This window comes from Anas platyrhynchos, chromosome 3, assembly GCF_047663525.1.
Source record: "Anas platyrhynchos isolate ZD024472 breed Pekin duck chromosome 3, IASCAAS_PekinDuck_T2T, whole genome shotgun sequence".
Taxonomy (NCBI): Eukaryota; Metazoa; Chordata; class Aves; order Anseriformes; family Anatidae; genus Anas; species Anas platyrhynchos.
In genome coordinates this window covers 89,955,518-89,981,397 of record NC_092589.1, presented here as the reverse complement: position 1 = coordinate 89,981,397, position 25,880 = coordinate 89,955,518, and the positions used below count along the sequence as shown (strand labels likewise).

General features: G+C 36.9%; 1 protein-coding gene across 3 annotated transcripts in view; it reads left to right on the top strand.

Moving 5' to 3' along the window:
- FAM135A (family with sequence similarity 135 member A) overlaps window positions 1–22,566 on the top strand; it is a 78,893-nt gene extending 56,327 nt beyond the window's left edge. For 2 of the 3 annotated variants that reach the window (XM_038176079.2, XM_038176078.2), the window contains 7 exons: window positions 320–480; window positions 2,424–2,515; window positions 4,529–4,626; window positions 10,435–10,586; window positions 12,086–12,196; window positions 19,671–19,784; window positions 20,991–22,566. In XM_038176079.2, coding sequence (XP_038032007.2) covers window positions 320–480; window positions 2,424–2,515; window positions 4,529–4,626; window positions 10,435–10,586; window positions 12,086–12,196; window positions 19,671–19,784; window positions 20,991–21,196 — 934 coding nt within the window. In that variant the 3' untranslated portion in view covers window positions 21,197–22,566. Of the gene's footprint in view, window positions 1–319; window positions 481–2,423; window positions 2,516–4,528; window positions 4,627–10,434; window positions 10,587–12,085; window positions 12,197–19,670; window positions 19,785–20,990 lie in introns of those variants that run through there. The other variant, XR_011808517.1, reaches the window with a different exon arrangement.
- The last annotated feature ends 3,314 nt before the right edge of the window (window positions 22,567–25,880 follow it).

Here is a 25,880-nt window from a genome sequence, read left to right as displayed (position 1 = left end):
ACTGGAACTAAACCAGAATCTTCTATGGTTTCAGAAATATTTTACAGTTAGCAGAGATATTCAAAGGAAAGAAGAGTTGATCTTAGGGTACAGATTTTGTTACAGAGGAAAGGGGACTTCAGGAAGCTGAAATGAAAAAGTATTTTGAGGAACTGGGTTATTTTGTGGAAACAGTAATTTGATGAATACCTTTTCTTCGTATTCTTCAATTACATAGGTGACAAAAGTAAAAAGTCAATAAAAAACTGTATCCTAGGATACCCTAAATTTGCCTGGCCATTGTAAATGTTATTTTATCATAAATATTGTTTCATTCCAGTTTCCTCCAGGCTAAAGAAGAGTTGAAGCAACTTAAACTTCCTGGATTCATGTATAGTGATGTTTTCAAACTGGCTTCTTCAATACCTTACTTCAGTATGGAGGAGGATGACTGTTCAGGAGAAGGAATACATCTTATAGTCTGTGTCCATGGCCTCGATGGTATGCTGGGAAATATGATACCAAATGAGATGGCAGTTCAGATTACCAGTCAGACTTAACTTTTGTTATTTGAACTGTGAACTGAACACTTCTGGAACAGGTTCACCTGAGGGAGATGGGAACCTGACATTGTATTGCGATGTTTAACAGTGTGTTCTAGAAATTCATTTAGATTTAGAATTTTATGTAAGATTTGTCTTGAGTAAAACTTCCACGTGCATAAACCCAATGTATGGCATAATTCACATTAGTTATATCTTCCAGTTCTTATGTCATCTAGGTGTTTGTCTGTACTGTGGTAATAGAAGAGAGATAGTAACAAAACAGCTTTATTTAGAATTTGTAGTGTTACATTGTCAAGGAAAAGGTGTGTATATTGTTGTGAAAAAAAAAATGTATGTATAAAATGCAGTCAAGTGTTCATTAGGTTTTAAAAGGTTAGATCACAAAATGGCTGAATGGTTGAGGTCCAATTCTTCTGCTCAGAGCCGGGTCACCTACAGCAGGTTGCCCCAGACCATGTCCAGTGGTTTGTTGTTTTTTTTTTTTTACTATCTCCGAGGACAGAGACTTTGCTGTAGTAGAAATGAGAACATCCCTTGCTAAATGAAAGAAGATAGGAGAATTTAAATAGTGTAGAATAGAAGGGTATAGAGTAGTTCAGCTGGATGGGATCTACATTGATCATTGAGTCTAACTGCCTGAACACTTGAGGGCTAACCAAATGTTAAAGCCTGTTGTTGAGGCCATTGTCCAAATGTCTCTTGAACTCATGACAGGCATGGAGCAACCACCTCAATAGGAAGCCTGCTCCAGTGTTTGACCACCCTCATGGTGAAGAAATTTTTCCAAATATCCAGTCTGAGCATCCCCTGGTGCAGCTTTGTGCCATTCCTGGGCATCGTCTCATTGGTTACTAGTGATGAAAGACTGGCACCTCTCTCTGCACGTCCCCTCAGGAAGCTGTAGGCAGCAACGAGGTCGCCTCTGAATCTCCTTTTTTCCAGACTAGCCAAACCCAGTGTCCTTAGTCTGTCCTCATAGGACGCATTCTGGCCCTTTTACCAGCTTTGTTACCAGCTTTTGCTCCTCTGGGCACATTCCTAAGTTAGAAAAAAAATAAAACAAAATAGCTTTTCTTTCCTCCTCTGAGCAGAAGCATCCATTATTAAGCACTTCTGAAACTGAAATCAGAAATGCTCCTTCTTACTAGTGTAGATGTTTGTGTGCTGTTGTATACCTAGAGTTAACACAAAAGTTAACGTGGCCATAAAAAATGTTGTTATAAGAATTTGTATTCAAAGCCTTAGAATAATCCTCATAGTAAAAATTTTATTGTAAAACAGTACATAAAGGTTCTTTCCTATTAATGAGATTTTTTTTTTTTTTCTCTGAGGCAGAAAGGGTACCCTTTCTTCAAAAGTATGCATGATCACTGATACAGAGGAATCTTCAGGAGTCTTATAAACTAGTTTTAGTTGTCTTGTATACCAGTCGAAGCATATCTTTATCTACTGATGGTCCATTTTGCCTTTTTACTGTATGAAAAACTTTACAACTTGCCATTATTCCTTGCTGCTTCACTGAATCCTTTAAGCTAGTTCTGAGTTATTTAATTGACTTTTATTAAAGTTAATTAGGTTTTCAAGAATTTAATGTTCACAGTGCTATGTATCTGTTGGATGCTATAAAAAAATGAAACGCCTTCCTAAATCCTTGCTTTTTTAAAACGGCGTCTGCAATTGAATGTCATTTTCGTTTTGGCACTGCATTTGACATTGCAGTTTATCTTCCTGAGTCTCACTGAATTTTAATTAGGTCTGAGAATATCATTAACTGTGTTTAAATATAAACTTATGCCATAGGTTCATTTTAGTACTCTAAATGCTTTTATTGCAAATTCACGTTGCAGTATATAACTCTTGATTGTTTTTCCTCTAAAGGTAACAGCGCAGATCTAAGATTAGTGAAGACTTACATTGAGCTAGGGCTGCCTGGAGGGAGAATAGATTTTCTTATGTCCGAAAGGAATCAGGTATTTACCAACGAAAGAATTTTTGTAAAGCAATAAACACTGTTTTCAGACATGATTGTTTAATAGTACTGTTGTATGCAGTTTACCGCGTTCTGTATGTTTTTATTGCATTCCAGCAGAACCTGTGATTTGTTCTGTGGCTTGCATTAAAGTACTTACAAAACCTAGTATGACATTGAAAATGTATAAGGAGAAGTATTTGTTGTTGCCATTTTGTTGTGTATACTGATATCTCCGAAATTCTCAGCATTATCAGTTAGGATTGTTTATAAAATACTTTTTATATTAATGGTAAAAGCACTAATAGTAGAAACTTGTGTGGCAAGAAGGGAGATGTGTTATTTTGCAGGATGTAATCTTTTGTCAGGGTATTACAAGATCTGCATCGTGACACTGAATCCATATCAAGTTACCTCTGTCTTCATCTTTTGTGAACTTTATTATTTTCAGATGAAGTAAACTTCAAAAAGCACAGAAGACTAATTTTTACTTTTTTGTGTGTGTTACATATTGTATTAGACATACTTCAGAGAAGTATTAGAACAGAGTCTCTTCAGTGGCTCAGAGGCGAGGTTCATTTAGTGCAGTGGTGTGTCTCTGCAGATAGCTGCTCAGATGCTTTGAGAGGAGGCTGGGCAGACACTGAGCCGTGCTTTCTCTTCTGTAGCCCTATAGTTTTTGGCAGTCAGCAGTTCTGAAACTTAGGGATTTGGGAATTCCATTGAGACCACTGAGCCTAATAGCTACTGATGGACATCTCTGCTTAATGTTGGCTGATTTGTTTTTGAATGTTTTTACTTACAGTTTACACAGTTGAGATTAATTCCATGGTTCATATACATGAATAATTCAGTTGCAAACAAAGAAAACCAATCCTACATCTTGTTTGGGGGAAAAAAAGTGTCAGTAATTATTCCCCATTTGCTGCTTCAGTTAATCAAGTATTTCCTAAGCAAGTATAATTTCTCCTTCCTAAGGAGGCAACTGAAGAGACCTACTTCATTTAGTATTTCTCAGGAACACATGTGGAACAGTTCCTGAATGATATCCTTCTCTGCCCATTTTCAAACTTATTTAAAATAGTTTGGTCAGAACTTGACAGGGCATTGAAGATGTTTGTGCGGTATGAAATTTTAAAATGCCATATTTATATTTTCTGTTCTTTCCTGATTTTTCTATTGTAGATTATTATAAAGAACACAGATATACAGATTACTGATTACATGTGCATTTAGGGCTGTTTTTCCCTGTGTAACAATGTTTTGCATTTCTTGCCATTTTATCACTCAGTCATGCAGTACTCTATAAGATTCTTCTGAAATTCTGGTCATTGCTAGATTTGATTATCCTGGATATTTGGTTTCATCTACAAATTCCGATGTCTCATTATTCTCCTCCTTCCCTTTTTCAGAGCATTGTTCAATATGTTGAACACTACAGGTTTTAGTGCAGATCCTTTGGAACTAGTGTTTAAAAGTTTTAGGCAACCTTTGCCTACTTCTTTTCAAATTTCTTACTGTTAATCATTGTAGAGAATCAGCTATGAATTGGGAATAAGGCTTTAAAGTTTTTTTTTGTGTGTTTTGAATAAACAACACTAATGTAGACTCTCTGCTGTCGCAGTATTTGTCTCATATTTTTATTTCATGGGCAGTGTGATTTAGTTTTGAATATGTAGTTGGGTCTTCAGTTTCACTAAAGATAAGATTATATGCAGGGGAAGGCATGGAAGTAAGGCTGGTTGTGTCATGTTGTTAAGATTTGTTTTGGTGTGTTAGAAGAAAGCAGTCTCACAATAAAATGTATATTACTTTATTCTGTGTTATGAGAAGAAAAAAAATTGAAAAAACGAGAATACCTAGCTGTAGTGTTTGTAATCAAAGTTAATATGAATGCTTTTATTTGTGTGTTGTTAATCGAAACGCTGGGGAATAAGAGTTCAGACTGAATGCAGAATGTATATTGCTGCATTAGAAAACACAGTCGTTATTTTTTATTTCTTTTATTTTACAGAATGATACCTTTGCTGATTTTGATTCCATGACAGATCGCCTTTTAGATGAAATTATACAGTATATACAAATTTATAATCTAACCCTTTCAAAAATCAGGTAATATCTGTTCTATACTATTTATAGAAATAAGCTTAACAGTAGAGCCCTTTGTTGTTCTGAACTGTGATGCTCAGAAGCAGGCCACGAGAGAGAAGGGAAAGAGAAATTCATGAAGGGGGAGGAATAGGGAAAAGGAGGATGGAGGAGAGAGGGAATTCCCAGCTGAAATCAAAACAAACAGTATTGTGAGTTCACTGAGTCCTGTTGGTGGTTGTAGGGCAGAGAGAGTTACTCATTACATGTTTCCGGACCTGCTGTCCTGTGCCTCCTCAGAGATCCCGTGTGGTAGTGGTCTGTGGTAAAACTGATAATATTTTGAGAAAGTAGAAGGAAACCACAGCAGCGCTATTTCTAGACCAAGTTATCTTTCTTTTGGTTTTAGTCTCTTCACCAAGTATGAGATGGCAGTTTGTCATTCCTACAGGAAAGTTCAGTGTGATATGTGATGTTAAAGAGAAGCTGCATGAGAACGATACTTCATTATTTTGATTTTCTGATTGTTTCATCTGCTAAAAAGCGTGTTTTTCATCGTAATACAGAGGTCTCATCTCAGTGCTCTTCTTCCCTTTTTTAGTTATTTGCAGGGTATACCTGTTCCATTTATTTTTTCACAGTAGGGCGCACTGTTTGGACAGACTTTCTTACTGACACAGCTGGAGTTAGCTCACTGTTAGACGACAGGAGCAAATAATGTCCAACTTCACCCATTTGCTTAGACATCCTCAAATTATCCCTCTGTAGTGGGTTTTGACTCACTAATCGCTGTTGCATATCCTACAACTTTCTGCATCCTCATGTATTTGATAGGCCTTGTTCAGCTAGAGAAAACTTCTAACATGTTTCAATGTCATCTCACTTCTTAAACAAATGTTCATATTTTGAGATTCAACATGGTTAATTTTGTCTGATTTGGTGATTATATTTTTTTTTTAAAAAAAAAAGCATTGTGCAACTGTGTCTGTTATGCAGAGTGCATGTGAGCACCCTTGACATCGGAGGCTTCTGTACCCACCAGCACACACTGATATTTTCTCTTTCCTGTGGTCAGAAGGCAGTGATGAATGTACCCACGCAGTTCCTTCTCATTGCTCATATCTGAGAATTGAAGTCTCTTCTGGTTTGCTGCATATTTTCTCATAAAACTTTTGATTTGTAAATATTTTTTCAGCTTTATTTACTGCCTGACACTTGAACAAAAAAAAAGAAATTACAATTTTTGTTTTAGCTTCCTTTTCAAGATTTACAGTTGTGTTTTGGCTTCATGAAGCAGAAGTCTCCATCTATCAACTTTTGCTTTTCTGAAGAGAAAGATATGTCTATCAGCAAATCCTGCAGCTGTTTCCTGGTAGCTGTGTGAGAGATCTTTCAGAAAGACGTGCTTATGTGCAAGTCCTTGAAGGGATAACCAGAAAGCCCAGGAAAGTACTCTTGAGAAAACCTCTATTGAAGTAGCCACTGTGTTCCTAACTCATTTTGGCTGTCCCGCTGTGAAGGAAGTGGGCTTTGTCTGGCTAGCCATGCTCTCCTGAATGGTGCTAGTTTCTCTAAAATCGTCTGTGTACTGAAGGAAATCTTCTCTGTACAAGTGGTACTCAATAGCCAAGTCAAATTAGAAATCAGCCTTCAGACTTGTAACGATGCCATAAGGCAAAAAGGACTGGGCAGTGCCCTGTCTTAGGAAAGCCTGCTCTTTTACATCCAAAATCTTGCTATAGGCAAACTGGAGCCCACCTTACACGCAGAGGTAGGTAGTTATCTGTTCTGGAAGGGGCTCCTCAGGGAAGTGGTCGTAGCACCGAGCCTGCCAGAGTTCAAGAAGCATTTGGACAACGCACTCCTTTGGGGACCCAGGAGTTGGACTCGACGATCCTTGTGTGTCCCTTCCAGCTCAGGATATTATGTGATTCTGAGGCGGTAGGCTCTCCTTCCAGCAGCTGTCAGAGTCCTGAGGTTGGTGGTTTCTCTCTTCCTTCAGCAGAACACAGACAAAAGGCTTACAGTCAGACATCATCATTTGGGGCTTCACTGGCAGAAGAATGATGTTCTTGGTGGAGTTTTCTAACCCCTTGGCCTTGGGTCTGCCTGGATTTATCTTCTCATCTTCTTGGTCTGCCCACGTGATCTTTCTTTTCATTGTTACCCAGTCACTCAGTCTCTGTTCTCTGTTGTTCCTAACACCATTTTTATTTCCTGACTTATGAGACTGCTTCTTCAGTGGCAATTAATTGGCTATTGGGGACCTCAGGCATATGACAGCTGTGTTTGCACTCCTCCACAGTGCTTTATTCTGGTGATATACCTTTCAATCCACACAGAACATCTATATGTTATTACTAGAAACTACAGAGAAACTAAACCAACTTTAGACCTGACTTGTTCTTGACTGCTAGACAGTTGTTGTCACAGCTAAAACAAAATAAAATCACCTTAGGCCAAGACAAGTCATGAGAAACTCTGAGATTCTGTACTGGCCAGTCATAGCAAAGCCTCGTGCTTTCAAAGTCATATTTAGCGTGCCACATTTTTGTACTGAGATAGTAAGAGGCTCTCCATGTACCATCAGAACCCTGAACCATACAATATTGTCAACTTAATGAACCAACATGTTTGGTACTGCCAAAGGTAATACCTGTTACTGTACCCATACACCCACCAGCAAGTGCATTCGTTTGCTTTGAACAAAATCTTTGTTCTTAGAACAACGTGGCTAGGAGGAGTGAACTGGAATGTTCCTTGAAACCAACAGCAATTTATTTCTTTAAAAAATAAATGGATAAAGAATCACACAATACTTTTGGTTTAACAGACCACTGAAAACCATCTGGGCCAGCTACCCACCCATAGGAGTGCCACCTTAATAGTTAGATCAGGTTTTGATCTACTTTATGAAAGATCCAACTTCGAAATTGCTCAGTTAGAGCCATTCAAGTTTTGAATATCTGTAAGGATGGAAGCCTTTCTAGGTCATGATACAACTAGGAAATGAACGACATGCTTTTGCAGATAGTTTCAGAAACGCCATCTTCCTCATGTATGGTCCTATATATATTTCTGATCACCTCTATTGGACTTTGGCTTCAATGGATTTTTCAACTTTTCATCCTCTTTTAAGTAACTTTGGCTCACCCCCGACCCCAAAAAAGGCAATTTTTCATGCTCTGCATACATGAAAACATCTGTTCCCCAGTCAGACTCTGGAGTCTGTCTAGCACAGTCAGCAGTGTCTCATGGTGACCAGAGACAAATATTTAGGGAAAGAGTATAAACAGAGGACATACAATAGGGTATATATACCCTATTATTCACGTACCTCTTGGCACTTCAGATAGCGTTCCTGAGCTTGAGATTGTTTCAGCAATTTCTTCTGTTTCTTTTTAATTATGCCTTTTGATGGATATCTTTTTCTTCCATAAATTTTTATACTTGGACATGATCTTTCATGTATTAGCACAGATAAACAAGGTTGTACTGTGTGTAATTTCCCAGTATGATCTGAATTTGGAAACCTGGGGCATAAAGCAAATATAAATACTACATTATAATTCTGTTCCTTTAGTGTGTTGAGTCAGTAATACCTTGTATTCAAAAGATGGTAATGTTGCCACCTGCTGTTCAGAGATGCATTGGTTTTTCAGAGCATCCCACAGTTGTAGGTATCTGAAACAATGAGTAGCATGAGTTACGTTTTTGTCTTGCATTTTTCAAAGCCTTTCTTCTCACACTTGATTTGAGAAAATTCCTGAACCTTTCTCTCTTAGAAAATCCTATTGAAGGCTTATTGCATGTTCACCTAAACACCTGGGTTTGAACCCAACACATTACAGTAGTTTTTGTTGTTTTTCAAGATCTTTACAAATTAAAAAATGTTTAATCTTTGAAATATGTTCACAGAGCTAATTGCAAGCATGTTTTGTTGTGTGTGTTTGTTGTTATTTTTTTTTCTCAAATGGGTCTTTCATGTTTCTGAAGTTTTGGTTCAAGTATGCCCATATTCTTGAGGATGATAGGATTAAAAATTGTCCTTTTTATGGTATAATACAAGAGTTTCTTATCCCCTTATGTCATTTAGTAAATGGTGGTTGAACTCTCAAAGAACTGCCAAGAGATCATCTCTGCTAATGTCCAGATCTTGTTTAGAAAATAATCTCTTTTCCAAGAGCTGTAACTGTGGTGCAGACCATCTGCAGGATGAACTTGCTCAATTTCTATGGGCATTTTCTTGTTCCTAAAGAAATAATAATAATAACCTACAGTTTTGGTTTTCTTCTATGGTCTTCATGGAATACTCTAAGAGAATATTTTTAAGTCTTAGTATTCAAGAGATTCAGCAACTCAGTATTCTAGTTTTCAAGCACACCCCTGTTGAGCTTTTTAATGTGACTGTGACAACACAGAGGATACCTATTTTTTGTTTCAAAGTTAAGTAAACATAGGAGGCAAACATAGTGGCAAAGGATTTCTGATACTGCAGCGATTTTGAAAATCTAATAGTAAAAGTGACCAGAAAAAATACGCATATATTGTTAAACTCTGTTTTGGTAACAAACAAATAGCCTGTTCCATCACCCAGAAGTGTACGGTTATGTCAGAGTTTAGGAGTGGCTCTGCAATTTTGTGGCCTAATGTTTGATTTTTTCATTTAGCTTTACATTGGAATTTTCAGTGCTAGTAGTTCTTGCATGGGAAGAAATTGAACACTCAAGTAATTTGTTAGCAGTATATTTTATGTAGATACTGGTAGCTTTGTTACAGCTATTTTTGTCAAAGAATGCAGTGGTGCAAAGCATATTGGAAAGGTGATATTATGGATATAATGTGGCAATTACATGATTCAGCCACAATAGTTCTAGCATAGATTTCCCATATATTTTTGGATGGTGGCTTGTTCTCTCCAAGTCATGAAATTACCTCTGTAAAACAGGAAGACAACTTTTTCCTTTCAATTTTGCCTGTCTTGCCTGTACCATAAACTCCTTAACTCGGTGCCTAAGTTAGTATGGTCCTTACCTCAGCAGGGATCTGTAAGCATGGCTGCATAATAACTAGAAATGCTTTATGTTGTAGTGTCCTTGCCAAAGAAATGCTTTGTACAGATTTGTAGATATGACTGGAGGCAACTCAGTTGAAGTAATAATTATAGGCACATCAAGTTAAAGAGTCCTATCAGTCTTCCCTCTGAGTCGATTAACCAGGCACACAACTAAATGTAATATTCTCCTGGCAGACAGATAACTTCAGTTGCCTAGCTCAAGCTGATTATCACTTTTTTTGGTCAAACTGTTAAGCAGATTTGAGATGTTACTTCTACTTTAAAATATTCAGATTTGGTTCAGTAATGGTTTTCCCCCTTATAAGAATCCTTCTCCAGCAGGTTGATTCAGTAACTCTCATGCATTTATCATACTGAATGTCATCACATGTTGAAGCTGTGATTTATTCAGTCCTGTACATCTCAAAATATTTTCTGAATACTTGGTGCTAAGGGAAATAGACCCAGCAATAATCTTGGTTTTGGGTGGGAGGTGTTGGTCAAAGTATAGTTTGTTTTCACAGTTTTTCAAAAACAATGTGTAAAATTAATTTGAAGGAGCTCAGAACGTTTTCCTGAGGAACTTGTGTGGCTTGGGATGTATGGAAAGAAAAGCTGTGTTTCTATTATTTCCTAAAGTACAGGCTTTTGAATGGAAACTTTCATTTTTTTTTCCTATACTCCTTCAGCATTTTATGATACCAGTTTTATTTCTTGCTGTCTAAAAGAAAAAAATAAGAAATTTGCCTTCAAATTCTGCTTTTCTTTTTAAACAGCTTTATTGGACATTCACTGGGTAATTTAATAATCCGCTCAGTGCTCACAAGACCTCGATTTAAATATTACCTCAACAAACTTCACACCTTCCTGTCTCTGTCTGGACCACATCTTGGTACCCTCTACAACAGCAGTGCTCTTGTTAATACAGGTATATTATTATTATTGGTAGTATAAGTTTAGGGGAGGTTTTGTCCTTGAAACGCATTTAGCAGTTACATGTAGTGTGCAAGGTTATAAAAATAAAGTATCAGTAAAGATGTGCAGAAGATGGCTGATACATGAGTTTTCCAGTATGTTTGATTCAGGCTTTTTTGTTACATCTTAAAGAAACTCCAGCTTTAATGGACTGAATTCAATTTATTATAAACTGAATTTTAGTATACTAAATTTGCAAAGCAAGTGGGTAAGACGCAGTAAAGCAATTCTGAACCATTAGGACTGTGTTTTCTCTCTCAAAAATATCTTACAATTTTTTCTTATATTAACAAAAGAGAAAAGGCTGGATGCCCATGAGTTATCCAGTATGTTCCTGCAGATGTGTGTCTCGTCAATGTCTGTTTTTCTGAAGACTAAATATAGCTCTAGGAGAACTTGTAGAAAATGCTTTTCAAATAAATTCTAGAGAATATTTTCAGGTAGCATACAAATTTAAAATAAATTAAAGATGAAAATTTGTTTCTGAGTTTACCTCCTGCCTTGGAGGGTGCAGAAGCAAACTGAGTAACCCTTATTTTCAGTAAATACAAACATGCTCATTAAACTGTTCAGTGTACATGCTAAAATCATGAAGAAGATTACTTCATTTGGTGCCAGTTTATTGATTGTCCACTTGCTTCATAAAAAAAAAAACAAAAAAAAAAAAACTTTTAACTCACATAAGATTGGCTTAAAAAAGTTAACAGGAATTGTTGGCTAATGGCAATTATGATGGTACTTTATGGAAGCAGACTCTAAGATTTTAGAAAATACCAAGAAAGACCTTCAGTAAAGTGTTATTTAAAAAAAATAAAAATAATTACTTCCCTGAGGGTTGAATCAGCACATAAAGAAATTGTTGAGGCTATAAGGACTTGATTGTGTGCTTTTCTTGTGTGTGGCAAGGGTTATAGGTTTTTCTGAAAAGCCAGTTAGCCAGTTGACTTGCTCATTGGCCAATAAAGAGGGTACAAAATCATAGAATAAGTATTAGTATGGTTTTCCTTCCAGAAAATTTTGCTTCCTTTGTTATATTCTTCTTCCCAGTTATATTTGATGATTTCAGTGCTGCTTTAAAGCTTATTTCCCAGATTTCTAAAAATATGCTTTTTGTTTAGTGATATATATTTCAACATCAAAGTGTTCTAATATTCTGTAAATTATGGAAATAGTTTGTACATTGCCTTATGTCTAACAGCAATATATTTTCACTTTTTTTAAGTATACTTTGTAGGAGGGTATGTACATTAGTTGAAATAATGGTCTTCATGCTTTATTACACATATAGAGAAGAAAAAAGGAATAAAAATGTAAAATGCCTAAGTGTGACAGTGCTGACATGAAAAATAGAACAGTCACATCTGAGAGGCTAAATGTATGTATGTTATGTACTTTACATTCATTTTCATATTTTATTTTGAATCCATACTCATATTGTACCTTCCAATGCAGGACTGTGGTTTATGCAGAAGTGGAAGAAGTCTGGCTCTTTGTTGCAGCTGACGTGTCGAGACCATTCGGATCCACGACAAACGTTCTTATACAAGCTTAGTAAAAAAGCAGGTAAACTTTGTTATTATTGGTTGTCTTCTAAAGACCACTGTGCGTAAATCTGAACAGAAAACCTAGAAAAAAGGTTTCCAACAAGCTCTTGTTTCAGTTTCTTTAAGTTACTTTGGTTTTAGTTCTATATTTTTCAAGTAAGTAAATGGTAAAACATTATATTTCTGGAGATGGACCACTACATTTAGACTTTCCTTCCTAACTAAGGAGTCTTAAGTTTTGAGTGCAGCCACTACACTGTATATGTCAGCCTCCTCTTCAGTCTCTGAAGCTAGTTATTGCAATGTGATAAGTCAAGTACCTCCACGCTCCATAAAGTTTATTGAGGGTTCATTTGACAGGTATTTTGAAACGTGTGTCAGCCAAGCCAGAGGTGCTCATGATGTTTTGTGGAAAATTTGGGCACGTTTCTCTGTCAAAATGTTTGTAGCAGCTTGTTACAGCTGACATTTGGTTGAGAGCTTTGGGCAGCAAGAGACTGACATCCTTGTTTCTGTGATGTTTGATGTATTAAAACTTACAGGACTTGGAAGAAGCAGAACAGAGTAAGAATAGAAATGATAGATATGTCATAAACAAATCCCTCCCGTCTATATCATGCAGCTCTTCCTTTGTACAACTTAAATCCATCTGTCAGTATTTGCTGAATGAATTGTCACCCAGAGCTTATACTACTCAAGTTCCTTAAGTTCTTTACCTCAGTTTTCCTTCACTGTAAAAATCTTTTGGTAGGATTTTCTTTAAAGTAACCAGTGAAAAGTGAAAAAAGTTTTCTTCCCAGTTGTTACAGTGCCTGCTATTCATGTATTGTAATTCATCCTGTGATGGGACTGAATTATAATTATCCAGTTCTGAGATAAAAAATGAACTTGTGAAGAACACATGGTTCATACTCAAGCACGAGGTGCTTATTGTCATTAGTTGTGGTCTGATTTTTGTTTTAAAAAAAAGCTGGTGCAAAATTGAGTTTGTACTTCAAGTTTTCTGGCAAATAACATCGATGAAAACCATACCTATGTTGTGTTATGCCTGATAAATATCACTATATGCTGGAAGAGTGATTCATCTAAGTGACTAACCTTTGTGTTATGAGGTTGTTGTTGACATTCCTTTTAGCTTAAAGGTACTAATAACAAGTAAATACATCCACCTAAACATAGATATCTATGATTTACAATGTGTTCATTGGATTGTTTGTGTACAAGTACGTCTACATAAGAGTTTTGTTTGCAGAATTTCCTTAGATCTAGTATACAGCTAACTCATTTAGAAAGTGAAGTCTGGGAGCGTATACATTTTATTCTCAATTGAATTGTCAAGGCAGAATGACAGACAGAGTATTTTAACAATCTTCTTTATATCTTTCTGATGTATAAATAGGAATTGATTCTTAAATTATAAGTGCTTTTTGAAATGATTGATTCAATAAATTATAGCAACTGACAAGCAATGATGATAGCGATGAACTAAGTATCTGCTTTTCTGTAGCATTTTATGAGGCTTGTCTTTGAGCTACTTTTGCTTCTCTGCATTTAATGGAGTGTTATACTTGTAGAATATTTTTAAAGTCCAGTACAACTCATTTATTGCCCAGTTACCAAGTGTCTTTGTCAAAGCTGAAAGAACAACATTAAAAAGTTAACTTGTTGAAGCAACCTTAGAAGGACCACTTTTACGTTATCTTCAAGGATTCTGAAAACAAAATAATTTTGGGGGATGTGTAATAAGTTACCCTATGAAAAGAAATGTTTATTTTGAAGAATAATAGGGTGCAAGCAGGAAGAAATGGAGACTTAAATATTTTGCAATTTCTGATGGGATAGTTATTTAAATTTAAAAAATATATATTTTTTCTTTCTGGGTTTGACCATTCAAAAGTTCTTAAGTGAAAGGTATTTTATTTCTTACAGTTAGCATCATTGGTACTTGCTGATAAAATGCAAAATCTAAACTTACCTGCTCAGACAAAAAAAAAAAATAGTAGTAGAATAATTCAAAATGAGGAGAGTTCAAGTTACGATAATTCCTGAATTTTAAGTTACTTAAAGTACTGATCACTTCATGTTGGCAGTTGAGGCCAACTTATATTGGCTTTAACTGGTGGAAAATAGAGATTTCTGCTGTTGTTTCTTTGTAATGACATTTCTAAGAATTATCTTCTTTAACAACAATCTCCTTAAAATTTGCTTGTCATATCTTCAGCAGCCACAATCTGTCTGATAACTTCTGGGGTCTTGGAAATGATTGTTAGCTTCATACTGCGACAAGAAATTACAGCAGGTTGCCAGCTATGATGACACACAAGCTGTTCGATACAAAAACAATTGTAGCAGCGCAGATGAAAAAACACATGAAAATTACTGTGTTCTGTGTAAATAGAATTTCATGTTGCAGTAATAACTATTCAATAAAAAAAGAAGTTATTTGAAATTAATTCGATAAAATTTTTGGACAGAAAAATAAAAAATATTTAGTATTATTTTCTAATTGCTTGGCTTTTAGACGTTAGTGTGGTCTGTTTGTTTAGTGGAAAAGAATGTTTCTTGTTACTGAACACCTAATATTTGCCATAAAACTTACAAAATGGTAGCAATACAGACCTGTCCTTAAAAGGATAACTGGAAATTAGTGAAGTATTATCTGAAACCAGTGCATGGATGCGTTGCGCAGCACAGCACCGTGTTGTGATTCAGTGACAAGTTCAGGAATTCACACAGCTTCTGATTTCTGCTCCCATTTAACCTACCACTAATCTTCCACTTACTAGGAGAATCAGGCATGCTCAAATTCTACAAGTGATACTGTACCTTCATTTTTTTTCTAACAAAAAAATGGAAGAATTAGCTAGTATATGAAATTCTAAGTGTTTATTGGCATATCACCAAAATAATCTGACTTTTTTGTTGTTGTTGTTTGTTTTTTTCTTTCTGTTAACAGACTGAGGAGGGATATGGATTTGATCAGGGTTTTCAAATACATTATTTTACAATTGGAACACATTGTAGTTTTTGTCTGAGAAGTAGAAAGGCAGTAGCTTGGGTAGAACTGAAGATGGGGTAGGCTGGTTTTGACATTCTGATTGTCAGTGTCAGTGTGTCAGTGTCAGGGATGTGTAATATTTGGCTTTAGCTTGGTTTCAGACAAATCTTTTGTGTGTGAATACCTTGTTTAGAACTCCAGCACACTGTTCAGTACGAGTATTAAAAGCAAAGAATCCCATTCCATCAGCTCGTCTTTGCTGACAGAAACTTGAGCTTCTCAGTCAGGTCAAACACTGAGAATGAAGACCCTGGAAGTAAATCCCAAGTTGATATAAATTTTTGCAGGTCATTTGGAATTAAGGACTTCCCAAATAGAGTGACTCCAGAACTTCAAACAGCACTAGTTCTCTTACAATGAATGTGTATGAGAAGCATGGCCTGCTGAGACTCGCTTCCAGAAGGAAAACCTCAAAGTACAATTTCCCCCCCCAGTCACAGACTGTTTGCTCATGGTAAGGATTGCTTCCTGCAACAAACTTCAGAGCTGCGAGTTTTTCTTCCTCGGCTTGATGCATGTATTCTTTTAAGTCCTGTTAGTCAGTCGCAGACTATGCCTGCATCAGCACTTCAGTTTGGCTGAGGAATGCATTGGGAAGCAAATCTCTTCATCATCCGTTTGCTTCAGAACACAAAGAGTGAGCATCAGCAGCCAACGCCTGTTCCAGCCACAGGACCAGATGGAGCTGGTCCAAAGTAAACTCTCCTGAAAATGGGCATTGTAATGGATGAGGGATTCCTCACACCAACAGGGTTGCTCTACGATTCTGTTCCTTTTATGCCACAGAGTTCACAAATATGAGTGCATAGCTGTGGTCTCTTTCAGGGCATTATTGTACTTACGTAGGCAGGCTTAGATTCATGTGTCTTAGGGCTTCCACGGGTCTTGGTTAGCAGGATTTTGATCTGCTTGTTTATTACAGTGTCTCCCCCCTTTAAAAATACATGTTTTCCTGATCTCTGAAAGGAGGAAAGGACAGTTTTTGTTTGGGTTTCAGTCTATGTCCACAGTAACAACAGAAAAACCATGAATAAGCATGGCTGATGTTTTCTGCTTTGAGATGTCTGTTATGGAGAGTGAATTTTGAGGTCATGATTCCAGCTTTGTGTGTGCTGTACTAACTTCACAAAGTAGCGCAGAAGACAACCTGCAGGAGAGAGAGCTGCCTTTCACAGCGAGTTTCTGAAGTCCCTATTTTCAGACTGCGTTTTTGGCAAAGCTTCCAGATCCCTTTTTCCAGACAGGTTTGTAAATTGATAGAATTGTAGGAAAAGTTTGCAATATAGTAGCTTGACAAAAAAAATGAGGAGTTTCATTCAAGTCAAAGCAACCAGATACAATGCGAGCTGCTGATCTAACATCAAAGCTGGCCCTGTTTTGAGCAAGTAGGTGGATCAGATGATCTCTAAAGGTCTCTTACAACCTAAATTATTCTATTCTTGGATTCTGTAATTAGTATATTCCTAAACAAAATGGGAGGTTATTACCAAAATCAGATTGCTATATTTTTTTGAAGCTTATCATAAGTGATTTTGATTTCTTTATGCTTGAGAATTGTATCCACAGTATATACTGTCCATTGCAAATAATTCAAGCTTTGTTTTGAATTAAAGGGGGGCGGACAGAACTTTGTCATCCCTTTTGTCATAAAATGTCAGAGAAAATCTCCAGCCCATTCTACCAGTGGCTTCATCTTCCATTCCCTACTTGCACATTGACTTCAGCTAGAGGGCAGACTTAGCGTTAGATTTACAGGCTCTCTCATTCTGGTGCTGGAATGTATATAAGAAAACTGTTTCTTTCTGATTGTAGATAATTTTGGATTACCAGGTCTCTACATCTACTGCTCCAGACAGATTTTTCCAAATGACAAATTATTTGGGAAAAATACATTGTCATGAATTTTTAGATACCATTCATTAATAATGACTAATGCCATTATCCAGAATTCATTAATGCACTGACATGAATGAAAAGATGGTTAAATGATAAAAAATGCACTCTCTGTGTGTGCTTAAATTAATTCTGACTGAAAATGAAGTTCCATTAGATTATGAGAATCGTCATAAAAATTTGGAAAGCCTAGAAAAGGTTTGTTACTACAGAAAAGAACATTCTGTTGTATGGGACAAACATTATTATTTCAGCAGTGATCCTTCACTTGGATTGTTTAGTTTCCTCCAGGCCGTCTCAAATCCTGTTGAAAAATTCAGTCAGTGCTTTCTAGTTAATGAAAACATCAGTATTTTTATAGTACTCTGCCAAAATGTGATCTGTTTTGCAGATGAGGTTATGTGGTGAGTTCAAATATATTTTGTTCTGATAGAATTCAGTTTTAATCTTCTAGTGTTTTGCAGGAATCTACAGGAATCTAAAAATGGTGGCCTAATGAGATTTTTGGGGGCGGGTTCCCAATTCAGTAGCTGAAAATTTTGCTGAACAAGTGAGATTGGTTCAATGATTACTTAGAATAATTTACGTTTGGGTTGTTTTGTTGTTTTTTTGAATACTTCTGGTGTGTGTGATAGACCTTGTTTTATGTCTGGTGAGTTGTTTATTATTATTTTTGTTTCTTTCTAGACGGAAAATTAAGATAAGGATCATAGAAATTAACAGAGCTTTATTCTGGTTTTCAGTCTATTCTATAATTTCAAATTTAAAGGCAGGGTATATTTGAAGTCTAGGAAGTAAGTGAAAGAACAACATGGAAAGATGTCTGGCATCCAGTTTTTACATCTACGTAAAAGAAAGATAGTGATAAATTTCTTCTTTGTCCACAAGTATGCTTAAGATAGGCACAGTTGAGCACTGCACACTCTCATATTAGAGATCATTCCAAGTCCATGCCCTCAGTAGTCTCACAGACTGTCTAGAGAGCAGAAAAGATGCTGTTGAACACCGTGCAGGTTTTTCTCATTGACAGATGGTTTGAGTTATCTCATGTTGTAGACATCCAAGGGATTGCCAGGCTCTGTATGTTTTATATACACCATTTGAATCCTCTCATTCTTGGAGTGCACATTTGTAGTCAACCGTGTCAGAAAAAACAACTCCAAAGCACAAGACTTGGATATTTTTCTTCAAAATAAGCACAAAGACACATCCAAAAAAAAAAACACCACCAAAAAAAAAAAAAAAAAAGAATGGTTAAAGAATAAAATTCATGCTTATGAAATATGCTGTATGCCTTTTTTGTTCCTACTGGAGAATTCCCTCAAACACTTGAGGAAAGATTCCTTATATACCTGAAGTAAAGGGAAGTCTATTTTATGAAAGTTATTTTTATGAACTATAAATATAAGTTATTGTTTCTATTTTTATATAAACCACAAAAATGAGTCACTGTGACCAAAAGGCGGGTGCCTAATTTATTAACCTGTGATGTCCTAAGCTATTTTTGTTTTAATTCTGGTTTTGTTTGTATGTGAGGCTGAAAAAAGACTACATAAATGTGGATTGATGTAGACTGCTGTTCCTCTAAAGATTCCGCAGGACTTTTCTTCCTTCCTCAGGTTGATTCTACGCAACCCACTTCTTTGTACCTTTTACATGAATGCTAACGCATATTTCTCAAGGGAAAGCTCATATCAGAAATGCTTAATACAAGATAGAGGATAAATTCCCAAGGAATTTATAAAACAATTTCAGATTAGCCTGCAGAGAATTCCTGCCTTTGATTCATTCCAAATGCATTGTTTTCAGCCTAGTACAAAGTTTTTGAACTGGTATCTGCATCTTTGTGTAAGATTTGCTGCAGTCATTTTTCATCAGATGTCAAATAAAAGGTTCCGGTGATTTAGCTGATCTGCGGAGACAGTATTGTTTTTGCAGCGGTCACAGGCAATACAAATAAACAACAAAAAAAAAAACACAAACCAAACAAAATGTAAAAGCCTCTCAAAACCACACCAGCCAAAACAAACGAACAGAAAGACGGGATTTCATTTTTGAAAAGCACGGGATTTAGTTTAGATGGATTTTCTGTATGTTTTTATAGATACGCATAATTTTTATTTATCAGTTTATTTGAAATCTGGGAGGGTCCAGTTACTTCCTCACACATTAAAGTTGTTCAGTTGTTAAGCAATGCAGGGGCTTTACTCCCTTCTGTCAGCCAGAAATTGAGCACTTGATTCCTGCATCTCCTCCGGTCTAAGAAGCCAGAGCAAGTTTTAAACCATACTGGTTTTGATTAAATAGGAAATGCACTTGAGTCACGCCTGTATATGTGAATTAAAATATGTACAGAGAAAAAGGCCAGTACTCAAAATTTAATTGTTCTGTAGTTCTGTCTTTTGTAACTAATTCTTTCTGCCTTTTCATGCAAGGTCTTATAATAAATCACTGCCAAATTTCAGCTGTAAAATATTTAATTATTCTGTAGTAACTGTCAAGTGATTCATTATAATATATACTTTTTTCTCTTTTCTTGTAGGTCTTCATTACTTCAAAAACATTGTATTAGTAGGATCTCTGCAGGATCGTTACGTTCCTTATCACTCCGCTCGCATTGAGATGTGTAAAACAGCTTTAAAGGATAAACAATCAGGTAATAAATGTAAAAAAAACACTCAGATGAAAGCTTATAGGTTTTGGATTCATCCCATTTAATTTTGAGTGCTTCTGGCACCTCAGCTACGTCTTAGACACCCTTGGCTTACTCTGTAGTACTGGAGAAAATCTACATAAGAACAGAATTGCTTTCTGAATATGTCCTGCAAAAGATGAGGCTGAACACATTTCTAGCTTATAAACTTCATTGAAAGTTAGGTGGGACAAACGCAGCCACTGATGTGTTACTTTATGAATAGGGAGGACAAATAGCTTTCATTTTTTGAAGATGTCCAGTTTTAGCTTCAAACATGTGGGCTTTATTTAGTTGAGGCTTAATACTAGCAATGAATGAAAATGCAGTTTTCCAATTTTGAGAGATCATGGAATCACAGAATGGTTTGGGTTAGAAGGGCCCTTAAAGACCATTTAATTCCAACCCCCTGCCATGGGCAGGGACACCTCCCACCAGCCCAGGTTGCCCAAAGCCCCATCCAGCCTGGCCTTGAGCACCTCCAGGGATGGGGCATCCACAGCTTCTCTGGGCAGCCTGTGCCAGTGCCTCACCACCCTACAAGTAAAGAATTTCCTCCTTATCTAAACCTATCCTCTTTTAGTTTAAAGCCATTACTCCTTGTCCTATCACTACACCTTGCCCTGATAGAGTCCCTCCGCAACTTTCCTGTAGGCCCCCTTTAGGTACTGGAAGGCCGCTGTAAGGTCTGCCTGGAACCTTCTCTTCTCCATGCTGAATGACCCCAAATCCTTCAGCCTGTCTTCGTAGGAGAGGTGCTCCAGCCCCTTGATCATCTCCATGGCCCTCCTCTGGTCTAATTTGAATACTTTCATACCCTTTCTGAGGAGGCCCTGGATGGCTGGTTGTTGTATTTACTGTTGAGCTATTCTAGCACAGTCACATTCTGATATTATATGTTGACAAGTAAATACCTTTTACATAGCCAGTATAAAAAATGAATCCTGATAAGCACATTCTCACTCTAAATCTACAAAGAACAAAATGCAAAGTAAGTAAGGTGATTTTTTCCCAGGTATCTGAGGAAATTAAACTGTACTCAGTGTTAACAGAAAAGCAGCGTAACGCATGCTGTTAGTGCTCTGGAATGCATTCGTTTTCAGTTCAAGGTCATAGAACTGTGTTTGTTCCTGGTGATTCACGCAGTGCAATGTTTGTTTTCCTCTGCAGGACCAATTTATGCTGAAATGATCCAGAACCTGCTTCTGCCAGTTCTTCAAAATAAGGAATGTAATTTGGTTCGTTATAACGTAATTAACGCGTTGCCCAATACGGCAGATTCGCTCATAGGGAGAGCTGCACACATTGCTGTTCTTGATTCAGAAATATTTTTAGAAAAATTCTTCCTTGTTGCTGCCCTCAAATATTTTCAGTAGAGAAAAGCATTGTAAGAGACTTGGTTATTACCTCATTAACAGATGAATCAAATAATGTGTGGTATTAAAGTATAGCTGCAGCTGTATTTTAAGAGATATTTATACTTTTTATATGGAAGATAATTTATATCATCCACACTTAGGGCTTTTTAACATCAACTTTACTTTCTAGGTAATGTGGCTGTGCAATATTTTTTTTTTATTTTATTCTTTTTACTTTTCTATTACTTTTTCTTAATTTGGGGTACCTGATTATTTGGAGATTAAAGCACAGTGTGTATTTTTGGTTTGTTTATTACGGGCTCTTAGACTACAGAAGTCAATGCTACTTGGCTTATTTTACAGGAGGGTTTAGATGCCAAAATTAATTGGATTTAAAAATTCTGATATGGTATTACACATTCAGTCGTCGTATTTTAGCACTGCAAGAAGTTTTAACTGGAAACACAACGAGCTGCTAAAATACTGGGAATTTGAAAATGACTACATCCCTGAGTCTCGCAAAGACCATTAGTGAGTTGTCTGTTCAGATATCACTACAGCTTAACAATTTTCTACAAAGTCATTGCCATCGTTACTAAATGCGTTACACCTGTGGGAATATATTTTCTACTGATCTCAAAAACATGTTAGTTTACATACTCAATTTTATTACTGGAACTTTAGTTTTCAGAAGCAAATGGCAACTAAGGATTTTTGAATGTTTAATGATAGCTGCCTTCAAATAATTGGGGTTTTGCAAACTGTGTTAAAATTGCTCCTTACTCTGTCAGTTCTTCAGATGAACATGGACAGTTTTACATGGACTTCCTTGTATGTACATAAAATAAGTAAATGTTATAAATTTCTGCAATACTTTTATGAATTTAATCAATTTTTAAATATTGTTAAAATGTTTTATTGACTACAAAGTATTGTAAATAGAAACCAATACATCTTCAAATGGGACAATATTGTAAACTTTACCTGTTTAGTGATACAGATAAAATGTTTTTGATATACAGGAATGTTAAAGGTCTATTGACTTTCTACTGGTGCTGAATAGCATTACATTTGGTTTCTCCTTCCTTCCCTTTTCTCTGTTTCAAACAATAATTCACTAAAGATGGGGGGAGAAGGGGGTGACATTGTGCATTCACTAATTGTAATGAACATTTTTTTTGCAAAATATAAATTTGTTGTATAATGCATGTTTATTTTTAGCCTTGTGTTATTGCATCTGGTGTTAATAAAATGAACAAATGGCTCTAATGGAAGCAATTAAAGAAACTGAAATCTTCTGCGAATTACCAAAATTTTGGGGAGGCATTTTTGCATATAATTAATAATTTTGTATTATTTGAAATGAATATAGCAATAATAGTTTATAATGATGTGGTTTTGCATTTGATATGGTTTGTTAATACAGTCTTTGTAATCTGTTTTCTTCTCTGGCTTCCAAGTTTCAGCTGAGAACCTGCAGCTTGGCAATGTGTCCATTTCAGAGGTTTTTATTAGAGTTGGGTTAAGCAAGTGCTTATGACACAAAGATACCTTAACATTCCCCCTCTAACAAAGTCTAGCTTTATTAATGATTCTTATATTATGATGATGCTACCATGTTTGAAATATTTAAATTATGTTCTGGCATCTTGACTGCCTTTTGTTTAAGAGTATTCCAGTAGCTTAATTTTTTAATATCAGTTTAGGGAGGTAGATCTACAAATTTTTCCTTGATTCACCATGATGAAGTTAAAATACTGTGAGTACAGAACTATTTAGACATTTCTGTCACTATTGAAAAATGTTTTCCTGGATCCCTCTGAAAATCGGAAAGTGTACATCATGCTTTTGTGATTAGCAAAGCAGAAATATCCTGCACTGTAGCAACATTTTTCTTGACTTTTTTAATACTTGAGCCCATACATTTAAGCAGTCTTGCATTTGGCTTGTTCTTTAAGGGAAATGGATGGTATAGAAAATCATGTGATATTTGCACATAGAGAACTTCTTTTTCTCCTAATGTGTATTGCCCAGTGCAGTCCGTTTGTAGTCTGGGAGCCCTCTCAGTACTGCAGCCTTCGTGGGGGCTGTTTGACATCTTGAAGTCCCAAAGGAATGGCCACTACTTGTTGTAAGACAGCACCAAGTGGCATGATGACCCCAGTGTGTCCTGGAAGTGCATTTATTAACTGTATGGCATGCTTGCAGTTGCTGTCTGAACAACACATGCACTCATCCATGTTTTGGACAACTGTGTGCGTGCTCCCCCCACTCCTGTGTATTTCTATTTACCAGATAGAAGTATGGACTCATATGCAAAATTAATTCAGTGCTGTGATCCAAAGCAGCCATAAAGTGCTCCCTCTCTCCCTCTTCTGTTTGAATCAGGGCTTCATCTTCCTGTGGTGATAGCGACCTCTCCTCTGTGCGGGTACTGTACAACCACTTGACAGAGGATTAGGCTGCATCAGATGCTGCTTACAGGACGGTAGTTACATATTAGGGTCTTGTTCCTTCAGGGAGTTGCCCGTCTCTCAATCCCTGAAGGGGGTTTGTTGCTCCTGTTATTCACAAAGCTTCCAGTGATATTATTAGGACATCATTGTGTAAAATGACAGTATCTGAAATTTTGCTTCTGTGTAGCGTACATAAGTGAATTTCTTGGTTTGTGTTTGAATCTTCCATCCAAATTAAGTGTTGGGGGGAAAAAATGAGAAAATTGTGGAAGTCACCAGGCTTTGCAGCAGAGCTAAGAATTTCCACATTGGTGGAAAATTTATTCTGTAGCCACAAAACACCCTTCATTCCAAGCTAATCTTATCAGCACAGGTATGTTGTTCAGACAGCTAAGGCTTCTTGACTTCAGAAAGGAAATGCTCAGAGGGAGCCTTAGGAATCAATTTCTGTTGGCGGCGGTGTGTGACAGTGGTGGATGTCGTACTTTCCAGATAACACTCATGGAAAGCTTATGTTCTGGCTCATCTGAATTGACCTGCTGGCAGAGTGTGTGTTAGCTCCAAGTCTTATATTCCATGCTTTTTAGAACAGCAAAATAAATAATACAATTTTTGATTCTTCCTTGCAAGGCAAGCTGGAGAGTAAGAGAGAAATGATCAGCAAATGGGGGGAGGGAAACAGCAAACATTTCTTTTAATCACAAAGTGGCAAATTCCTGTGGCATGTGCTAAATTTGTACTTAGCTATGTTCAGATTCACAACCTTCTCAACCGCAGGATCTAGAAGTACACAATTGAGGAGTAAAATTTGCATTTTGCATTTTTACAGGAATATAACAAATAAAGCGTAGAAAATAATGCTTTGAAGACCTCAGCTTATTTTTTGGTGGAAGAATAGTTCCTAGCTAATCCTACATTGCTATTTCATCCTTAACATCTGGGAATGCATGTCAGCATGATTTTCATGGATTTGCTTTAAGCCCTCAAGCCACAGAGCGTACTGCTACTTGGTACCTGCAGACAGCTTGGTATGAGTATTTTTTAAGGTAAGGATTTTGTGATAGCTTTTACTGTTGCAAGTGCATACACGATTTGGAATTTGTCATAGACCCGCGGGCTTTTTCCTTGCTGCTTTTGGTCAGAAGAGCATTTTTCCTGCACAAACCACCAGTATTACATTTTATTCTCTCTAGTCTAGAAGCCCAGCATCTTGCTGTTAGAATAAAGAAGAGGGCTTCCCATTATTTTCAGTCTCTAATGTCCAATTAACCATGTTATAAAAAGCTTATTGAGGAAATGTCACACAGAAGGCAGTCAGTTAAATTTAATCACTTCCAGCGTGTAGGCATTGCCAGTTGCAGCGCAATAAACCCAGCGGAGCGTGGCTGTTAATTTACTTTCTTAAACTGCTCAAACACAAAATGCTATTTTAGACTCCCATCTCCACAAATGGCTGAGTGAGTGAGTGAGTTATCTTCTGCGGCTTCCTATCTGTGCACAGAGTTTTGAATTCCCTTTTCTGGAGGAGCAAAGTTAGCAGGAGGTGTTTGGAGATTGACAAAAATGGCGGTATGCTCAAAAGAAATCAACTGGAGCTTATGACAGGACCTCCACCCCCTATGCCCAGACCTTATCTGTTCCAGGCTTAGGTTGTACTGACTAGCTTAGGGATATGGTTTAGTGGAGAACTTGTTAGTGTTAGGTCAGAGGTTGGACTCGATGATCTTGAGGTCTCTTCCAACCTGAAATTCTGTGATTCTGTGACTGTAGAGGGTTCAGAGCACTTTCTCAGTGTATAAATTGGAAAAGTTAAAAGATGTGGTCTGGAGTACTCCATCAGGTTCAGTGACGGGGCTGCGTTGCTTGGTTTCTTGCTGTCTTCTTCCTACCTGCTCAAGTGCAGAAGGAGCACCAGCTGGGGGGAGAGAGGTCAAATTTATTAAATAATGAAACAATTATGTGAGGGGAAAAAAAGGGAAGAGTCACGGCAACCTTAAAGTTCTATAGCCTTTGATTTATGAGGAGAAAGCCTGCCTGAAGCTCAACCCTGTGGTGCCAGCCTAACTCCCTTATGCAATCATAGATCGTTTGGGGTTGGAAGGGGCTTTAAAAACGACCTAATTCCAACCTCTCTGCCGCGAGTAGGTTCACCTCCTCCTAAACCAGGAGCTCTCCCGTCCCAGCTCCCCTCCGCGGGCTATTTCCCCGCTGTCCTTTAACTATTTTTTATTTCTCCCCGCCCCGCC